General features: G+C 54.8%; 1 protein-coding gene across 5 annotated transcripts in view; it reads left to right on the top strand.

Annotated features, from left to right (window-relative positions):
- Window positions 1-18984, top strand: part of RELT (RELT TNF receptor) — an 80615-nt gene extending 61631 nt beyond the window's left edge. For 4 of the 5 annotated variants that reach the window (XM_039520166.1, XM_039520169.1, XM_039520165.1 and 1 more), the window contains 5 exons: window positions 4668-4748; window positions 5631-5712; window positions 6508-6771; window positions 8241-8421; window positions 16132-18984. In XM_039520166.1, the coding sequence (XP_039376100.1) occupies window positions 4668-4748; window positions 5631-5712; window positions 6508-6771; window positions 8241-8421; window positions 16132-16143 (620 nt within the window). In that variant the 3' untranslated portion in view covers window positions 16144-18984. The remainder of the gene's footprint in view (window positions 1-4667; window positions 4749-5630; window positions 5713-6507; window positions 6772-8240; window positions 8422-16131) is intronic. The other variant, XM_039520167.1, reaches the window with a different exon arrangement.
- Window positions 18985-20112: the final 1128 nt, after the last annotated feature.

Genomic DNA, 20112 nt, shown 5'->3' with positions numbered 1-20112 from the left:
GGCACCTTCCATCCCAGAGGTGGCTGCATTTCTGCAGTACTGTGCATGTGGCGCTTGTGAACCACTTTGGGATCTGAATCGAAATCCTGGCATGGGACAGTCCTGAGCTGTCGTCAAGTCTGGGTCATAGTTTTGCCCCTCTGTCATTAGTCCCTGGGCCAGATGGGAGCTGTGGGACAGTCCTTTTGATATCGCTTTTTCAGGCAATGGGCTCTCGACCTGTTCCATGCGTTGACCCCACCCTCTGTATAGAGCCCATGATGGAGGGGGGGGCATGCGTTTATCTCTCTTAAATTGCACTGCAGAGGTGCAGGGGAATCTCCAGATAAAACTGCCTGATGCAGATATGTGGGGCTCATAACCCGTGCAAGGGAAGCTTGGGGTTGATTAAAACTGAGCCTGCTGCCCCCGTGCATTCACAATTCCTGAGTCAGGCTCCAAAAAACCAGGAAGATGGCTAAATTATAATGAGACTTAAACATACCTGGAGGGCTGTTTGGGTTTCTGGATTTTGAACCTTTATGGGGTCATGTTTTCGAGCTCTGTTCTGCAGCAGTGAGGCCTACGGACTCTGTACGTGAAAACTGAGATTCAGTTGTAATCACATGACTCCAGAGGCTGGAGCTTTAAGAAGAAAACAGCAAATATTGTGAGACTTGTGCTTAACATGGTGAGAGTGGGCACCGCCAGTGATTTCTGTCCGGCTGCTACATCTCCCCTAGGTTATGAACAAAGTAACCACGCGACAGCATCCATTTCCCCCCCCCCTCCCCACCACCACACACACACACACACACACACACACACACACACACACACACACACCCACCCCCCGACCGGGCTTCCACCCTCTCCAGGTCCCTCAGAAATAGACTCGTTTCTAAACCCTGATTCCTCACTCAAAACCCCCTAGAACCACAGTGACAACTAACACCTGCCCAGCGCGCCCGCTTGCTCCGCCCGCTGTCCCCGAGCGTGAGCCCTGTTTATTGCCCCTGTTTGTTTTCTGAGCCGAATGGAAGTTAAATAACCCTGAAGTGCCCAGCCCCAGCTGCCGTCGCCATGACTACGGGGGCTCACGGTCCCTGATGCCTGCAGCGCCGGTGGTTGCTGTGCAGAAAAGCCGGGCGCGACAAGGGGACTGAGGCTGACCTAGTTTCTGGATCAGAGTTAGCTACAGTTAAGTTACCGGGGAGTATTTGAGAGCCAGGGGTGTCCCTCAAAGGGCAGATCAGAGGCCCCTGGGTCAAAGCCCAGGCTGGAGCTTCTCAGGATTGTCCAGTTGCTTTTTAACTAAAGACTCGTTATAACTAAGGCTACGATAAGGTCATAGAATCTGTGACTTCCATTGATCTCTGTGACCGTTTCTGCCCCGGGGCTGGCGCTCCCAGCCAGCCCTAGCCCCGCAGTTCCCCGCCCTCGTGGGGGTACCCTTCAGCTGCCCGGTCACAGCAGGGGGGACCCAGGGCTAGGGGATCCCGCAGCAGAGACCCCCGAGCTCCCCCCCACCGCAGCAGTGGGGGACCCAGGAGCCCCAGCAGCAGTGGGTGCTGAACACGCCTAGCCCTCTTGTCACGGATATTTTTAGTGACAGTCATGGACAGGTCCCGGGCTTCCGTGAATTTTTGTTTATTGCCCGGGACCTCTCCATGATTCTCTTACTACAAATATCTGTGACAAAAACTTACCCTTAATCATAATACAGGGTGCACGACGTGCTTGTTATCTCATGTGCTATTATACCCCATGTTACAGCTAGGGAAACTGAGGCACTCAGTGGCCAGCTGCCTGTCCAGCATCCCATTCACCAGGCCGCACTACCAGCCAGATTCTGCCCACCACTTTGCAAGGGGCTTGGCTGGGCACTTCTCTGGTGTCAGACTTGCTGAGCCCCTCAGGATGGGCGCTGCCACGAGATTTGGTTAGAGGGGAGCAGCAGGGCTGCTGGGCTCATGTTATAGAGAGAGCAGCTGGCACTGGTACCTGATGATGGAGGCGGAACTGATGATGGAGGCGTTCAGGGGGCTGGGGCACATCTTACGAGGAGAGGCTGAGGGAACTGGGCTTGTTTAGTGTACAGAAAAGAGTGAGGGGGGATTTGATAGCTGATTTCAACTACCTGAAGGGAGGTTTCAAAGAGGATGGATCTAGACTGTTCTCAGTGGTGGCAGATGACAGAACAAGGAGTAATGATCTCAAGTTGCAGTGGGGGAGGTTTAGGTTGGATATTAGGAAAAACTATTTCACTAGAAGGGCAGTGAAGCCCTGGAATGGGTTACCTAGGGAGGTGGTGGAAACTCCTTCCTTAGAGGTTTTTAAGGTCAGGCTTGACAAAGCCCTGGCTGGGATGATTTAGTTGGGAATTGGTCCTGCTTTGAGCAGGGGGTTGGACTAGATGACCTCCTGAGGTCCCTTCCAACCCTGAGATTCTGTGATCCCGTCGCTGATGTCCTGACATTACCTCTGATGCTCCCAGGGAAGAGGGGTCATGGAATGATCTGTCTGGAATGGTGCCTGGCAGGGGGTTCTCAACCTGGGGTCACCCAGGGGGGTTGTGACCATCCTGCCCTTCCCATATTGCTGAATGGGAGGGGGAGCCAGCTGGCTCCTGGGCATGTCCTAGGGGGAGCAGGGTGGTCTGGTGCAGTGACCGGGACTCAGTCGTTTCCTCTCTGTGTGTCTGTTTCTCCATCTGCCCTCTGCAAAGTGCTCTGAGGTCTGTAAGAGCTGGGTGGTGGTAGCCTGGAAAAGGCTGGGAACCACCAGTCTGTGGTAGAGGATAGATGGGGACTTGTTAGCATGGAGCTCGGCAAGTTCGAGTCCTAGACTCTATGGCCAGAGAGGACCATTGTGATCATCTAGTCCAGGGGTCCCCAACGCGGTGCCCACGGGCGCCATGGTGCCCGCTGGGAAGTCTAAGTGCATCTGCATAGTGGCCGGCAGACGAGCATCCGCCAAAATGCCGCCAACAAGCTGCGTCATCCAGAGGCGTCGCTGCCGAAATGCCGCCGATTTTCGGCGGCGACGCCTATTGATGTTGCTGCTTGTCGTGGCATTTCGGCGGATGCTTGTCCGCCGCCGCAGTCCTCCGTGGCTCATCGTCTGGCACCTACCAGGCGAAAAAGGTTGGGGACCACTGCTCTAGTCTGTCCTCTGGCATAACCCAGGCCAGAGAATTGCTCCCAGGGATGCCTGCAACGAGCCTGGTAACTAACCACAGGTTGGTTGTCGCTGGAGGCAGCAGTCGCCAATCCGGGGTATTGGACAGACGGCGCTATTTGCTTTGCCCCGTACAAGGACGTACTGCACCAGCTCGGAGCCCAGGACGTCACCCTGCTAAGACCTCGCCACTGGCTTTGGGAAGCCTCGCTGGGATTGTGCTGTCAGTTGCCACCTCTCTGGTGAGAGATCAGACGCTGGCCCAAGGCGATGCTTTATGAGCTGTGGCTGCAGCTGCATTAGCCTGCAGTCGCCTGTAACCTCAGCTCCCCGTGCTAAGGGGGAATGAAGGCGCTGCTGTCGCTGCAAGACCCAGAGTGCATGGGCTGGGCTGGGACAGCAGTGCCATCTCCTGGCCAGTGGGTGGAGTGGTGTTTGGTATTCAGAATATCTGAGTGTCCTGGGCAAAGGCCAGAATGAGCACTGGGGAAGGGGTGGGCTGCCCAGAGGAATGTCTCTTTCTAGAGTAGACAGGGCCTGCGAGCGAAGAGTTTGGCAGTGCCTTGCCCACCTCGGGAGTGGGGCGAAGCAGGCAGAACGTATGGCCCTAAGGATCCAAGCCAAGCTCATGCCGCCAGGTTGGGGCTCAGAATCATGCCTGGATCTGGGATTTTGGGTCAGGCCATTCACCCCAGTGACCCGTTAAACGTACCAAAAAGGCCACCAGCTCTACGGCAGTACGGGCTGGAGAACAATGGCATGGGCCGGCTTGGCTGGCTGTCCTGGGCCAAAGGGAGGCTGCGCTAGTGGCTAAGGCTCTGGGATGCAGACGAGCCGAGTTCAAGCAGACAAACCTGGGAATTGATCTTGGTCAAGTCCCTTATTTCCTCTGTGCTTCAGTTTCCCATCTGTAAAACAGCCACAACGCCCCCTTTGTCTTGTCTGCTTAGACTGTGAGCTCTTCGGGCTGGCGGCTGTGAGTGTATGTACAGCACCTAGCGTAACAGAGCCGACTCCGGGGCCTCTAGGGACCTCGTGAGGTCACCTAGTCCAGTCCCCTGCACTCATGACAGGGCTATGTATTATCTAGGCCACATTGTGATAGAACTACTATGTAATAAAAGGACTGGAAGGCTCCCAGCTGATTCTGGACACCAGCTGACTTGTGTGGCAGAGAAGCATTTAAAAATACTCTCTGACTTGGGGGGGAAGGGCTCTAAATGTCACATCAGGGAAAATGTAACTTTTTTCTCATAGCTCTGCGCGGGGAGAGTGCTTAGGGCATTTGACTGAGAGCCAGGGTGCCTGGGTTCTGTCTGGCCAGGCCACTGACTGAGTCCGAGGGAGTCCTTTTGTTTCCATTTCCCCATCTGTAAAATGGGTGCACCACTTGCCTGTCTGTATCATCACGAGGCTTAATCAGCTGACATGGGTGAGGTGCTGAGTCGCTGCATTACTGTGCCTGGGGAATGGCAGCAGGTTTTTAATACCCAGGTGTCCCCTTCCAGGTAATAACTCAGCCTACAGAATAGAAGATGCCAACCAAGATACCATCGGGGTCCTTGTGCAGCTGATCACGGAGAAGAAAGGTCAGTACTGTCAGAGAAAAACTCAGTTCTCGCTTTTTGTTTGGGTGCAGCAAAATCAAATACTTTATTATTTCTCCAGTAATTACAATGGAGGGAGAGAGTGCCATAGGACACAGGGTCGCCCCAGTCCTGGACAGGTCTCTCTACTGGTAAACAATTACATCAAGCCTTTATACCTTTGTTACAGACAATTTCTAGCAATCATGGAGACAGTAAAGAGAAAACAATTGCATTTGTTTATACATAAGCCTTTCTGCTATCTTATTTATCTCACTACTAAGAAAAGCAAGCCTGCATATTTGGTTAGACTGTTGCAAGGTCATAATAACTTTTCACACAGTTCACTCTGTCTCACATTATCTTGCTTCTACAAATCTCACGTCATTAGGGTCACAGCTAGCCTAACTCATGCTAAGTAACTAACATGCATTAAGGTCCCTTCAAATCCTTGTTAATTATTTACTGGCTTCCACAGTACAGTACCAAGGGAGGCGGGGATCTCTGACCCATGTGGTTGCCCCTGGACTGGGAGCTGGGGCTGCATGTTGCACTCAGGGGAGAGATGAAACATGTTTCCTTCATTGGTAGCACTGCATTGGTGCTGGACAGTGACTTTGATTTCCAGAGAGGCTCCTCTGTCCAACTCCAGCATCTGAGTGTGTCCTGTTTCCTTAGCCAGCACGCCAAAGGGTGCAGGTCGTTCAGCCAGCTAACAAGGCCACAGAGGTGAACCTGCATAGCCCAACCTTTGAACAAGTAGGGCCAGGCCTGTGACCGTCTAACTCCGTCCCCGAGCTGAGCCATGGCTGAACAGCTGGTCTTGTCTCCCTTTGCATCTGTCTTCATGAGCAAATTCCCTTTTTGTTTGTTTGCGGCCCACAGAGAACGCTGCGGCCCTGGAGGAGCTGCTGAAGGAGTACCACAGCAAACAGGTGGTGCAGACCAGCCACAAGCCTGCCACCAGGTAAGGGCCTTGGGCCTGCAGCCCTGTGCTGATACTGGCTTCGTTTGCGGCTGTTCAGTGGAGATGGGCCTGCCTGGGCAGGGGAAGGCTGGGAGTCTATTCAGGGCACGGAAAATCCAGGGCTGCTGCTGGCATCAGAGGGGCAGGCCAGGCCCGGCTCCTTTTCCCAAAGGGTCTCCCTGTAGGAAGCCCCCAGGACAACAAGGAAACATACACGCCCCGATACGGCTCCATCTTGCAGGCCAGACCAAACCCAACTCTCTGATCCCTGGTCCCAAGGCAAATCCCTGTAGGACTCAGCGGGGCTTGATCCCATCGGTGCCGCGAGAGGCAAACGTGCCGTAACCCTTTGGGAAACCAGCACTGCCACCGTGTGACCCAAGGGAGCCACCGCACTGGCTGTGTAGGGAAGCAAGCCGGGCTGACCCGTTAGTCGCTGCACAAGGTGGGCAGCTCTAGAAAACATCCAGGAGCTGGCTGCCGGGGAAAGGATACAGGCGGGTCACTCCGCCCACCGACCCAGTTTAGCTGTGCTCCGGTTAGACCCTACAGCCCTGGGGCAATGTGCCAGAGAGCGACTGGGTGCTCGCCAGCAGGGAGGTGGGATACAGACTAGTCAGCGTCCCAGGCCGCTCTGGTGGTGGGGGTGCCAGGGGGTGCTAGCTAATCGGGGCTGTGATGTGCATGACCTGTATCTCCCCTGTGACAGGCAATGGCCTCCCCTTCTCGCAGGGAGACTTTAACGAGGGCGTCACTCACCCCCCCTTCCTCCCTACTGACTGTCTGTCTCCCCAGCAGGCTGCATTTCCTACCGCACATCCCCCACATCTGCCGGCACCAGCACCACCTGCACACGGTGCAGGGCCTGGCCACTCGCTCGGGCCCCAGCTGCACCCGCTGCTGCCAGAAGAAGTGGCCGGAAGTGCTGCTCTCTCCGGAAGCTGCCGCCACTGCCGCAGCCGCCACCATCCCCGCTCCCGCCAGCGTCGCCCCCAAGCCGGCAAAGCTGGGCGGCAAGGCCAGCCGGCCGGGAGAGATCACCATCCTCTCCGTGGGCAGGTGAGCGGGACCGGACCCTGCCCTGGAGGGAGCAGATCCCGGGGGGTGGGGGTAGTTCCCTGTTACACGCAGAGCCGTCGGGGGTAGAGCTGGGCCTGCCCCGAGGCCTGGGCCTGCTGCCCCACATCACAGCTCGGGCCCACCTCTAGGAGCGCTCAGGGGGACACTGCAAGGGATGGGTCACTTGCTGCAGCCCATTGTGCATCTCAACCCTGCTGTCTGGCAGGCCCCATTAAACGGAGCCTTCCCCTAATGATCCCCAGCCCGCTGGAGAGAGCCAGTCCCAGAGGCAGCGGCCCGTGCCCCAGAGGCAGCGGCCCCTGCCCCAGCCCTCGATGCCCCCAGGCCTGGAATGGCTCTGCTCCAATGGCGAGGAGGAAAGGGCTTCTCGCATAGCTGGGTCTCACGTACGGCTGGGCAGGGGCTTACCTGGTGGGGCTCTCCGTCCCCATCTAGCCTCAGAGTTTGAGCCTGCTACGAACTGGGTTCTCTAGGCCAGGCAGTGGAGGCTCATGGCTGTAAATCCTGGGTTCAGTCCCCACTGCCAACAAGCCAGCCAGAGGCCCCGTGTGGCATACAGAACAGGCCTCCCCAAGCAGAGGCATAGACTGGGCATGGCACGCTGCCCCCTCTGAGTGCACAGGGAGAATATCCTAGGCAGCAGGGTCGCTTGTTCAGCCTTCTCCGGGATGTACCACTGGCTGGGCTTTAACGTGGGCTGGATATGGAGGGCTGGCAGAGATGCACAAACACCTTGTATTAAACCGAGACGATGCAGTGTGATCATCCGACTAGAGACGGGGACTAGGAGCCAGGCCTCCCGCTCTGCCACTTGTCGCTAAGGCTGCGATTTAGTCACCGAGGTCACGGAATTCGTGACTTCCAAAGGCCTCCATGACTTCAGCCAGCGCCGGCTGGGAGCTGCAGGGTCTCCTGCTGCCTGTGGAAGCAGCAAGCTGGGGCGTACCCCTGCTGCCCCAGAAGGCGGGGGCTCTGTGGGCGGTGGGGTGGGGACCTCCACAGCTTGGAGCTGCCAGCGGAGGGGGACCCAGGAGCTCCCAGCTGTCCAGAAGCTGCCTAGGCTTCCCATTTTGTTGTGGATATTTTTAGTTAAAAGTCAAGGACAGGTCACAGCTTCTGTGAATTTTTCTTTGGCTGCGACCTATCCATGACTCTTACTATGGACAACCAAATCTTAGCCTTACCCATCGCTGTGTGACTTTGGGCAGGCTGCTTAGCCTCTGTGTGCCTCAGTTTCCCCATCATGTAATGAGGCATACACCGGCCTTTGTAAGGCCAGGCAGGGAGATACATTGCACAGAGACAACTGCATCTGTCCTGAGTGTTAAGTCAGGCCCTGCCCACTGTTCCACATATGGGGGTAACGCTGGCTGGGCTACTCATACACCCCAGGATCGTCCCCATGCCCCACCGTAGTGTCTCTGAGCCATGCGCTGCTGTGTCTGCAGGTTCCGAGTGGCTTGCATCCCCGAGCAGAAGCCCAACCCTCCAGAAGTGAAAACCATCTTGGAGTGCAGTGGGGCTGAGCCGGCCGACTCCCCCCGCAGCGGCCTCCCTGCTGAGCAGAAATCGCTGGTGGGCAATGGAGCTAGGTCGAAATGGCTGAAAACGGCCGATAGCCAACAAGAGGTGAGCATGCATGGGATGGGCCAGAGAGGCGATCCTGAACAACAGAGGTTCCAGCTCCTGCAGGCTGAGGGCTCCCCTCTCCACTTCCCGCTAGAATCGGTCACCTCCCCAGAGGCTTCCCAGAGCTTTGGCTTGGAAAGCAAGGCTGGAGATGAGCTAAAACCTGGGCCTGGGTTTCGGTGGCAGGGAGGGAACTATGCCCCGGCATGTTTGAATTCTGCCCCTGCCCAGAGGTGATTGAGCCGGGCTCTCTGTGATCAGCTGGGTGGCTCTGAGGCACAGCTCGCCTTCCTCCCCCGTCTCAGGGAGCTATGCATTGTCAGCCAGCTGGCTGGGGATCGGACGTAAGGAAATCTGTCTCCCAGCATGGCCTGGACAAGCTGATGAATTACAGAGCTGTGCGTATATAGGCTTCTCCTGGGGTTATATGCACACGCTGCACCGTCCTGTTTAAATCCCCAGCATAAGCCAGCGGGGCAGTAGCCAGAGGCCCGAGGACCCAAACCACGTCCTCCTGGTCAGAATGCTGCTGAGTCAGGAGGAGCGAGACGGCTCTTCTGCCTCTCTGGCCTGCTCAGCCTGTGGCCTGCTGACGACGCCAGGTGGAGGAGAGTGTTTTGGGGCTGTGGACACCTGTCCTCTAGGCCCTGGAATGAGTCCCCAGGCTCAGTGCACGTAGAGCAGCTGTCAGGCAGCAGCGTGCCCCCGAGCCAGCCGGTGAGGGTTTGGATGGGGCTGCCAGATGCTGCCTCTTCTCTAGGAGAGCCACCGCTTCCTGCAGACTTCACGCCTGAATTGTACGTACAAACAACCGCTCCCCTGGACGGTGCTGGGCGCCCCGGCTCCTACCCAAGTCAATAGGAACTGCGGGTGCTCAACATCTCTGAGCACCAGGCCACAAGCTTCTAACTGTGACTGCAGAGGTGTCGTGCCCAACGTGAAGCACAGCAGCGCTGTTTTAGTGACCCTGCAGTGTCCGAAACCTCTGCACCAGGAACTGCCTGCAACCACCTTAATGGGGTGCTAACCCTGGGGCCTAATGCTCACTATAGGGGCCGACACGGTGGGTGCTCCACAGGGAAAAAAAAAAAAAAAAAAACTAGCAGGTGCTCACCAGCTGATCAGCTGTTTGGCAGCAGGTGGGAGGTGCTTTGGGGGGGGGGCAGAGCAGGGGCAGCAAGAAGTAGGGGGAGGGACGGGGGGGCAGGAAGAGGCAGGGTTGGGGGGGACCTTGGGGGAAGGAGCTGAGTGGGGGCAGGGCCTCAGGGCAGAGCCTCCACCTGGTCAGAAGAAAGTCGGTGCCTGTGATGCTGACCCCTAACTATCCCGCTGCTGCATCATCCTCATAGAAACATCCAGCAACTGTGGGTAGATTCTGAGTGTCTCTCAGATCAGTGACGTCCCCTTTTCCCAGCCTGCAGCAGGTCCTCTGGCCTCTCAGCTGCCACATGTTGGAATATTTTGAGAACACTGAATTCAGGATCTGAAAAGCAACAGACCTACCCCCCCCCCCAGTAGTTCAGTCCCATTAGGACTTTATCCCTGATTTCTGGGCTTTTGGCTGTTCAGACAGCCCCAGCAGGGAGTGCTGGCAAATAGGCTGCTCTCCAGCATAGACCATCAGCAGCCCCAGCGTACCACACCCAGTCTGTATGGGAGCCTCATGGAACATTTTTATCGTGGTGCTTCCTACATTATCAAAACAGCCGCTGGCTAAGGCAGGGGGTGCCCTGACGCACAGCGATGTGCTCTGCGGTGCTGTCATGGCAGTGCATAGCAGGGATCAGCTCCGGCTCTGACGCCCGAGCCACACAGGGCTGGTACCTGGGAGTCTCTTGGGCCTGCGGCTGGGTGGCCGGGTTTTGTTTACAGGATATTGTGTTTCCTGCCCTTCATAATGGCTGCGCCGTTGACAGTGGGGCTGTGGTCTCGTGGAAGCTCTCCCTGCACATGTCTCCCAAGGTGGTGGGCAGCGGCTAGGGGGAGGCGAGGCGGGGCGACTGCGTATGTGCACAGATCCTATCCCCAGCTCTACAGCATTAGGGAATTTGTGACTGGGAGCCAGGTGAGCAGTAGAGCAGGGCTGTGTCCCCGGGAGGGCTGGGAGCCCATAGGGCCACCCAGAGGCAAGCCTGAAGTATTTGGAGTTCAGCAAGTGCCCTCAGCATTGGGATGCTCCTCTGGGCTCTGCAGAACGGGGCTGGGCGGCAGGCAAGGTCACTGCAGGCAGCAGTGCAGGCGGGTCAGGAGATGTAAAGTAACGCAGGGCTGTGGAGTGCGGGGTGACGCTTCAGAGCTGGGCGGGTAAACTCCTCTGCAGCTGCTCCCAGAGAAACCACCCCCATTGCCCCACTTCTGCAGCCTGGTCATAACCCTGCTGCTCTGGGGGAGGGGAGCAGGGTGGCTGTGCCATGGCAGGCTGCCAGCATTCTTGCAGCCACATACCGCCGAGTCCCCCAGCCTGGAGCCTGCCTTGAGATGGCCCGGGAGCTAGGGAGCTTGAACATGCAGAAACAGCCTCCTGGGGGGCAGACGGGCTGCCACTGGCCCATGACAGGCTGCCATGTCAGGGGCGTTTGCTGGCACTTGTCCCTTAACGGAGACAGTGTGTTGTAACGGGCCTGGTTTGTGCGGCATAGGTGCTTGGGCCTCCGGTTCCCCCTGCTAGCCAGTCGCTGAATTACACATAACTGCACAAGGCATGCAGGAGTGAAATCAGGAAGGCTGAATCACACTTGGAGTTGCAGCTAGCAAGAGATGTTAAGAGTAACAAGAAGGGTTTCTTCAGGAATGTTAGCAACAAGAAGAAAGTCAAGGGAAGTGTGGGCCCCTTACTGAATGAGGGAGGCAACCTCGTGACAGAGGATGTGGGAAAAGCTAATGTACTCAATGATTTTTTTTGCCTCTGAAGGTCAGCTCCCAGTCTACAGCATGGGGAGGAGGTGACCAGCCCTCTGTGGTGAAATAAGTGATTCAGGAATATTTAGAAAATCTGGATGAGCACAAGTCCATGGGGCCGGATGCGCTGCATCTGAGGGTGCTAAAGGAGTTGGCGGATGTGATGGCAGAGCCATTGGCCATTATCTTTGAAAACTCATGGTGATCGGGGGAGGTCCCGGATGACTGGAAAAAGGCTAATGTAGTTCCCATCTTTTATATAAAAAAAAAAAAAGGGAAGGAGGAGGATCTGGGGAACTACAGGCCAGTCAGCCTCACCTCAGTCCCTGGAAAAATCATGGAGCAGGTCCTCAAGGGATCAATTCCGAAGCACTTAGAGAAGAGGAAAGTGATCAGGAACAGTCAGCATGGATTCACCAAGGGCAAGTCATGCCTGACTAACCTAATCACCTTCTATGACGAGATAACTGGCTCTGTGGATGAGGGGAAAGCAGTGGATGTGTTATTCCTTGACTTCAGCAAAGCTTTTGATACAATCTCCCACAGTATTCTTGCCAGCAAGTTAAAGTAGTATGGGCTGGATGAATGGACTATAAGGTGGATAGAAAGCTGGCTAGATTGTCGGGCTCAATGGGTAGTGATCAATGGCTCCATGTCCAGTTGGCAGGCGGTATCAAGCAGAGTGCCCTTCGATCCTGGGGCCGGTTTTGTTCAGTATCTTCTTTAGTGATCTGGAGGATGGCGTGGACTGCACTCCCAGCAAGTTTGCAGATGACACTAAACTTGCAGGAGTGTTAGATACACTGGAGGGTAGGGATAGGATACAGAGGGACCTAGACAAATTAGATGATTGGGCCAAAAGAAACCTGATGACGTTCAACAACGACAAGTGCAGAGTCCTGCACTTAGGACGGAAGAATCCCATGCACTGCTACAGACCAGGGACTGAATGGCTAGGCAGCAGTTCTGCAGAAAAGGACCTAGGGGTTGCAGTGGATGAGAAGCTAGATATGAGTCCACGGTGTGCCCTTGTTGCCAAGGAGGCTAATGGCATTTTGGGCTGTATAAGTTGGGGCATTGCCAGCAGCTCGAGGGACGTGATCGTTCCCCTCTATTCAACATTGGTGAGGCCTCATCTGGAGTACTGTGTCCAGTTTTGGGCCCCACACTGCAAGAAGGATGTGGAAAAATTGGAAAGAGTCCAGCAAAGGGCAACAAAAATGATGAGGGGGCTGGAACTCATGACTTATGAGGGAACTGGGATTGTTCAGTCTGCAGAAGAGAAGAATGAGGGCGGATAGGTTCCAAAGAGGATGGATCTAGACCATGGGTTGGCAGCCTTTCAGAAGTGGTGTGCCAAGTCTTCATTTATTCACTCTAATTTAAGGTTTCGCGTGCCAGTAATACATTTTAACGTTTTTAAAAGGTCTCTTTCTATAACAATAGTTTAGTTATATATGTTGTATGTAAAGTAAATAAGGCTTTTAAAATGCTTAAGAAGTTTCATTTAAAATTAAATTAAAATGCAGAGCCCCCTGGACCGGTGGCCGGGACCCGGGCAGTGAGTGCGCCACTGAAAACCAGCTCGCGTGCTGCCTTTGGCACACGTGCCATAGGTTGCCTACCCCTGATCTAGACTGTTCTCAGTGGTACCAGATGACAGAATAAGGAGTAATGGTCTCAAGTTGCAGTGGGGAAGGTTTAGGTTGGATATTAGGAAAAGCTATTTCACTAGGAGGGTGGTGAAGCACTGGAATGGGTTACCTAGGGAGGTGGTGGAATCTTCTTCCTTAGAGGTTTTTAAGGCCCGGCTTGACAAAGCCCTGGCTGGGATGATTTAGTTGGGGATTGGTCCTGCTTTGAGCAGGGGGTTGGACTAGATGACCTCCTGAGGTCCCTTCCAACCCTGATATTCTATGATTCATGTGCTGCAATGAAGGATCCCTCTTTCCAAGCAGAGGGGAATTGGCTTGGCCTGGTCGGGTTTTTCTTGTTGTGATCGATTTCAGACAAGTAGCACAAATAGCTCAGTCCAAAGCTGGTTATCGCATCAACCTCTGGCTGGGAAACAGCCCCAGTCCCCCTGCCCAGCATGGGGCAGAGCTTGTCGTGCCAGCGGGGGAGCCAGTGAAATTGCTCCCCCAAAGGCGGAGCTGGGCTGCCTTTCTGTTCCTCCCGTGAGCCGCTTGCCCGCTCTAGCCCTCAGAACCGAGCGCAGGAGCCAGGCCTCTGTCGACAGACACAACCACCTAATTATCCCCCTGCCTCAGAGCCCAAAGGGAGGGGTAAACAGGAGCGATGCATCTCCTCCCTCAGAGGGGCAGGTGTGACCCTTGTCCAGCACAGCCTGGGCAAGGCAAGGAGACCCTGTGCCTGTTTGGCTACTCTGTGATGCAGAAAGTCTGGAGAGGGATTTCTAGTGTCTCTTTATCTACATCAGACCAGACCAATCCACGCTAGAGCGTGGTGCCCGGCCTGATGGAGCGGCACGGTGCAGACAGCCCCTCGTAGCACCACAGCACAGCTGCGGAGCGTGTAGGGTCTGTGCTCGCATGGGGATGGCATCTGCTGACTTGGCCCTGGGTGGCTGTTCTGGGCCTAACCCCACTGGTCTCCGTGAACCTGGGCTCTCAGCAGGGGCCCCGGAATGGTGGGGCCAAGGGGCCATGGCCCTCCCACTTTTTGAAAGTGGATGGGCCTGGCCGGTCCACTTCTCACCATGGCCTCAGTCCCCTGCCCCACCTCTTTCGCCAAGGAGGAGGCAGGGCAATGACCATGAAAGGGGCGGGGCCATGAAGGGGGAAGTGGCCCTCTCGCTTTTAGGAAGAATCCCTTGCCCCTGATATTGGATGATCTTTCCCCGTGAGATGCCAGGATTTCTCTTCATGTGGGTGGTGAGCACAGCTGTGGGGCTTGCGTAGCTCTTTGGGGTGGAGACAGCTTGGAGAGTTAAGTCCTCCATCACCCTCCCTTCTAACAGCAAAGCCCTTCTCTGACTCAGCTGCTGCGAGAGGCCAAAGCTGAGGCTTCTTACCCTAAAATCAGAGGTTCAAATCCTACTTGGTCAACTCTACCCTTCAGTATTACGTAGACTTGGGGTCTCTTTGATTCCTAGATCCTACCCCACTACAAATAATCGCCCTTCCTAACTATGGCAGCAGAAATCCAGGTGTTGGGAAAGAAGGCCCTGCCTGGTCTGTGATCCGAAGTGAAACCCTCGGACAAACCAGGCCATTTGAGCCGTTTTCCCTAAAAACCCGAACCCATTAAAGCAGCAGGGCAGGTCATGGTCTCAGATGTTCCCCTTGATTACCTGAACCTCCATTCACCCTGATGTCTTTGAGAACAGAACAGCTTCAGACTGAAAGTTCTTCAGGCCAGGGCCAGTCCCGTGTCACGACAGGCGCCCCCAAGAGGGTCTGTGTTATCAGTAATCCCATTGCATGAGCGGAGGAGGGGGGTTCCGAGGAAGCGTGATGCTTTTAATCATGCTAGAACTCCAGTGGTGGCAGATCCAGCAAGCAGAGCTGCTCAGCAAGGTGTTCCCAGCGGGGACCTGGCTGCCCAAGACAGGGGGCCATTGTGTAACTCCAGGTGCAGATTGTCCATCTGTTGGTCTTTCTACTGCAGTCCCTTCCACCTGTTTCAGTGCATTGTCTTGTAGCAATTGAGTCTTGACGTATGGGGACACCCCCGGTCAGACGCTCAAAGCTCACACTGACAAGGGAGGGGATGGATTTGGCTCCTAAGTATCATCAGTTTTAAAAGACCCGGATTCCATGGAACCATGAATGCCCAGCCCAGCAGAGCGCTGGCTGACTCAGGCCCTAGTGAAGCAGCTAACGTGATACTGTTGGGTTTGCTCTGTAGGGGTCCTTGACACCTTTAAAACCCAGATCCTGTCCCCACTACGGAGACTCTAATGTTCTCCTTGTCTCTCTTGGTGGGGCGGGGGCAGAGGAGGGGTCCCTCAGGCCAAATTGCTCTTTCCATAGAAGAGGAAAGACTTGGGTGTCAAGCTGCCGGTGGCTCTTCACCCTAGAGGTGGGGCTGGGTATGGACTAAGTTGTCTGTGCACGCTGGCGTGTGTGTCGTGGTCTACAGAGATGTAGCTGTATTACCCCCTGGACACTTCCCAGGCAGCATGGCTAGGGGTTCTCTTTCTAGACTGTAACCTGCCCTCACCCTTCAAGCACCTTCCAATTAGATGCAAGGCTGAAGGGATGTGAGGGTGGGCGTTGTAGCAGACCCAGCACCAAGGCTCCCCACAACCAGCCTGTTTATAAGACCATCCTTAACTCACCTGTTCCCTTGCGTGGTTCCCCAAAGCTCTTGCTACATCTCCCAGCATCTCTGGGAGGTGGGAAAGTAGGCTTAGCCCCGCTTTACAGATGGGGAAACTGAGGTATGGACACACTGAGGGCTTGTCTACACAAGGACACACAGGACAGTTAATCTGAATTAACGTTCAAAATGATTAAAGTGGCCTTAATTTGGTTTAGTTTAACCAAATTAATGCTACTTTCATTCTGAGCGAGGGGAGTTGAATGTTTTTTGTTTTTTTAACTAATCCACTTTAAATTACTTTGGATTAACACAGCTGGGTGTCCCTGTGTAGACAAGCCCTAAACGACTTGATCCAGGTCCTCCTGTGAGCCAGTGGCAGGGCCGGGGATGGGACCTAGGAGTTCCTCTCACTCCAGGCCCCAGCTCTGTCAGAGTTTTGCTAAGCTCACCCTTGTCCTCTGTGCTGGCTGCCGCCCCAGAGGCTGCGTGTTGGTAACACGTCTCTTCTCTTGCCTCCCACCGAAGGTGATCATCTGACTCCCTCACGCACCAGGAGACCTGAGAAGCGGCTCACTTGGAGGCTTCTGGTTGAACAGTCCACCCAAGAAACGCACACCCTGGGCGATGCTGAAGGCGAAGAGCGACACTCATTTTCCCCTCGGGAGAGCTCCACCACCCCTGAGAATCGCAAGGCGCAGGCCCGGGCCGGCAGGGAGGAGCTGAAGGACACGCCCAGCATCTCAACGCATTTTTCTTTTAGGGAAGGACTTGCAGGGAGGGGAAGCGGGTGTGGAGGGCTCGGGTGCTGGAACAATTCATATGGTGGGGGTGTGAGCCATTGAACCAAACTGTAAACCTCGCTTCAAGCCAGCAGGCGCGGCAGCACCCCTAGTTCCAGCACCTATGGGAGGGATGGGGGATTCTTAGCTGCCCAACTGGAAAAACCATGCTACCTTCTTCAGATCATGGGGGCTGTTGCTCCAGCCGAGGGCAGTGTTCTTAAACTAGGGGCTGGGGTAGATAGAGAGAGAGGCAGCTTGTTGTTGGCTTGGAGCATGTTCCTACCTCCCATGGGCTCCAGGATGAGGTGGGAACGAAGCATTGCAACATACCAGGCTGGGGTTGGTGGCTAGTGGTAGTGATGGCGAGTTTGGCTTTCTCTTTTTCCCCCTTCATGAACAAAGAGAAACCCAGGGTGACTTGCAGTGAAACTCTCTGGCTGTAGACAGCCCAGCCTAATGTTACCAAAGCTCTGTCTACTTTCACGTCCCAGTGGTGATTCCACTAGCACAGTAACGGCACAGCTCTGGCAGTGTGATTTTTAACATGTCTTGCCACATCTGGTGTTTTTTCTTAAAGCCCCAGCTCCTGGGTCCATGTGATTAGAGGACACTCTCAGCTTTCATTAACCCCCCCTTGCTCGCCTCGCCCTAAATTTCTAGCTCACATGGTTGCAGAGAAAAGCTTGAAAGTGTGACCCCAATGGCTCATAAATTAAATGAAATGAACCCAAATTTTAGGCTCCCCTGCCCCCCAAAAATCATAATTTTTAAGCCCCTCTGTGATTTTTTGAATGTGTGTAGTTGGCCATGGTGCTCCCATCTCCCCCTAAGAGGGATCGTGGAGTTATAGTAGCTAATGGTGCTTTAAAGAAACGCACAAAACTTGCAGGGGAGGAATCCAAACAAGGCACATTTCCTCCGTTGTTCCTGCCCGCGAGGGAAGCAGGGACCATGCTCCATTGAGCTGAGCGGTGCCTAACCCTGCCTCAGACAGTCTTTTTATTTTGGTTTTTGTGGGGTTGTCTTTTCAGGAATCTGCATTTACTGGTTCAGAAGCTCAGGGATTCTCTGCTTTGGTGTTTTAATTTTAGATCTTTGGCATTAGCGGGAAGAGCCCTGCGGCTGGGTTGTGACAGGATGGTCAGTGTCTGGGGCCGGGTTCTGCCTGCTGCCCCAGCTTACTCGAGTCAGTGGCTGACTTTGTGTTTGCTGCAGTGGTGGAAGCTGATTCAGGCCCCAGCCAGGTCTCTGCTTTGGATGCTAACACTGTACATGAGGCTGTGAGGAATTCCTCCCCTTCCCCTTCAAATTCTCAGCTCAGGGTTACTTTCCAGTTTCTCAGTGAAGGATTTTTCTTAGAACCTTGTCCGTGGCAGGGGAGAGCAGAGGCTCCGTCAGTTGAGGATAGTGTTCTGCTGGGGGCAGTTACCCCTCTAAAGAAGGGAAATTGTTGCTGCTAAGAACGACTTCCCCGATTTAAAAAAGAAAAACAAACTGTTAATGGTGACTGAGAGGGAGCGGGGCTTTCGGGCTACCCCCTGGTGTCCATGAAAGTGCTGGCCATTCTGCCCACGCCACCCTAGGGCAATCCACCACCCCCTTTAGGGGGCTACAGGCAGTCAGATTAATGAGCCTGTCGGCTTTAGCACCTGTGAAGCCTCTTGACTATCCTCAGGGCTCCTGGCCAGAGAACCTTGGGCCTGACCCTACTTGGCCTGTTCTCACATGGCAATGGCTCCCCAGGTCAGAGAGGGCATCATGCAGGATCTGCCAGGGGGCTGCTGCCATTTCACTCCAGTTCACTTAGCTCCCATTCAGAGCTCTCCTCTATGACCGGGCATTATTGGAGGGCCCATCCTGTGAGCAATGACTAATGCTTGGGGGCGCTTACCCAGCAAACCCGCCCTGGGACCACAAACTCCAACAGCATCTTCTAGTCCTGGCCCTGATTACACTGCAGCATTGCTGCCGGGCATGCGGCACGTTGGCCCATCACTCTAGCGTATTGCAGTGTTGCATTAACAAGACCGCCCCATAATTCTCAGTAGGTCAGAAACTCCAAGACTGAGACCTTCAGAAACGAGGCAGGGGGAGCCCTTCTGGCTTTTCAGTGATAATAGATCAGGTAACCTAGGCCCATGAGCCGCCTCCTCTCGGGTGGGGGGAAGCTTAGGTATGCATGTTGCAGCGCTACCATCATGTGCTAGACATGGTGCAAGATCTGGGGCCAGCATCTCTGTCCTAGCCCAGCATGCGGCTGCTGGGCTGGCATCCCTCACCCCAGCCTTTCTGGGGTGGTATCCCATTGTTTACAGTAGGGTTAGTTTTACTATGTATTGTCAGTCACTCAGTTGTGTTGTCCATTGTTCTGTTTTGTACATCACATGCTCTGTTATTTATAAGGGCAGTGCGGGGATCTGCTTTTTAACCGTGTTTGTACAGGCCTCCCCAGCAGCTGGCGGCATCCCCGGCTTGGCCCGTGCCTTTTATTTATTGAAGACGATGTGGTTTTTTTTTTTTTAAAGCCATCATTTATTTTTAGCCTCCTGGTTTATTTGTGTAAGTCAATAACTAAATAAACCCAATGTCAAGTGAAGGTGAGGTGTTGGGGGATTTGTTTGTTGGTTGAGCCTCTTTCTTCTCAGCTCGTCTTTGGGGAGGTGGGCGGAACTCACAGGCACTGCCACACCAGAGGCCTGCACCGCACCATTTGCTTGCATTGAGAGGGAGGGAGGAAGGAAGGATGGGCTGGGGGCTAGGGCATCAGCCTAGGACTTGGGAGGCCTGTGTTCAAGTCCCTGCTCCGCTACAAACTTCCTCTGTGCCCTTCGGCTAGTCACTTAGAAAGGGATGTACGTGCTTAAGTCCAATGGGTGGATGCCCCTGACCTTCTCAAAGCCATCACGCAGCTGCCACTTAACCATGGAGGCGCCTACGTTTGCATTGGTTGGTATGTGCAAAGCTACCTCAAGGTCTAACGCTGCCCTCCAGCTAATGAGCTGCTTGGAGCTGTCACTCAAGTCTCAGGATTCCCACAGGAGGTGAGTCCATGCTCATCTCACCAGGCAAGCTGAGAGACGTGCAAACGGCAGCTACAGGTGAGTCGGGTGTATGCATGTGCACCTAGGGCAATCTCCTAAATTGGGGGAGACCTGGGCTCTGGTCCCTGTGCTGCCTGATTAAGAAGAAGCGGATGTGGCTTAGGCACCTTCCTCCAGAAGAGGTTCCCAGCTGAGAACCATAAATAACTGAAGATCTGGGCCTAAGCCCTACTGCTTTCCTTGGCATCCCACTCCTGGTGGGTGTTTGCTCACTTCTGAGACTGCTCCAGCATCTTGCTCTCCCCAGGCATCGTAATGGGGGCCTAGCTCCGGTCTGAGAATTGCACTGTGCACCAGAGACCCTCTAAGTACCTTTTGAGGGTCAGATCCTCTGCGATTCAGTTGCCCAGCTGTACAATGGGGCTAATAGTATTGCTCTGCTCAGAGGCAGGTGGGAAGATAAATACCTTAGCTCAAGGGTGACCAAACCATGGGCTGCATCTGGCCCATCAGACCTTTTAATCTGTCCCTCAAGCTTCTGCTGGGGAGCGGGGTCAGGGACTTGCTCTCAGGAGCAGCGGCACATCCCCCACTCCAGCTCCTATGTGTAGGGGCAGCCAGGGGGCTCCACATGCTGCCCCTGCCCCAAGCGCCAGCTCTGCAGCTTCCATTGGCCAGGAACC

The sequence above is a fragment of the Mauremys reevesii genome, linkage group 1, assembly GCF_016161935.1.
Source record: "Mauremys reevesii isolate NIE-2019 linkage group 1, ASM1616193v1, whole genome shotgun sequence".
NCBI lineage: Eukaryota > Metazoa > Chordata > Testudines > Geoemydidae > Mauremys > Mauremys reevesii.
Note: the sequence above shows the minus strand (reverse complement) of the source record. Positions and strands in the feature narration are given on the sequence as shown.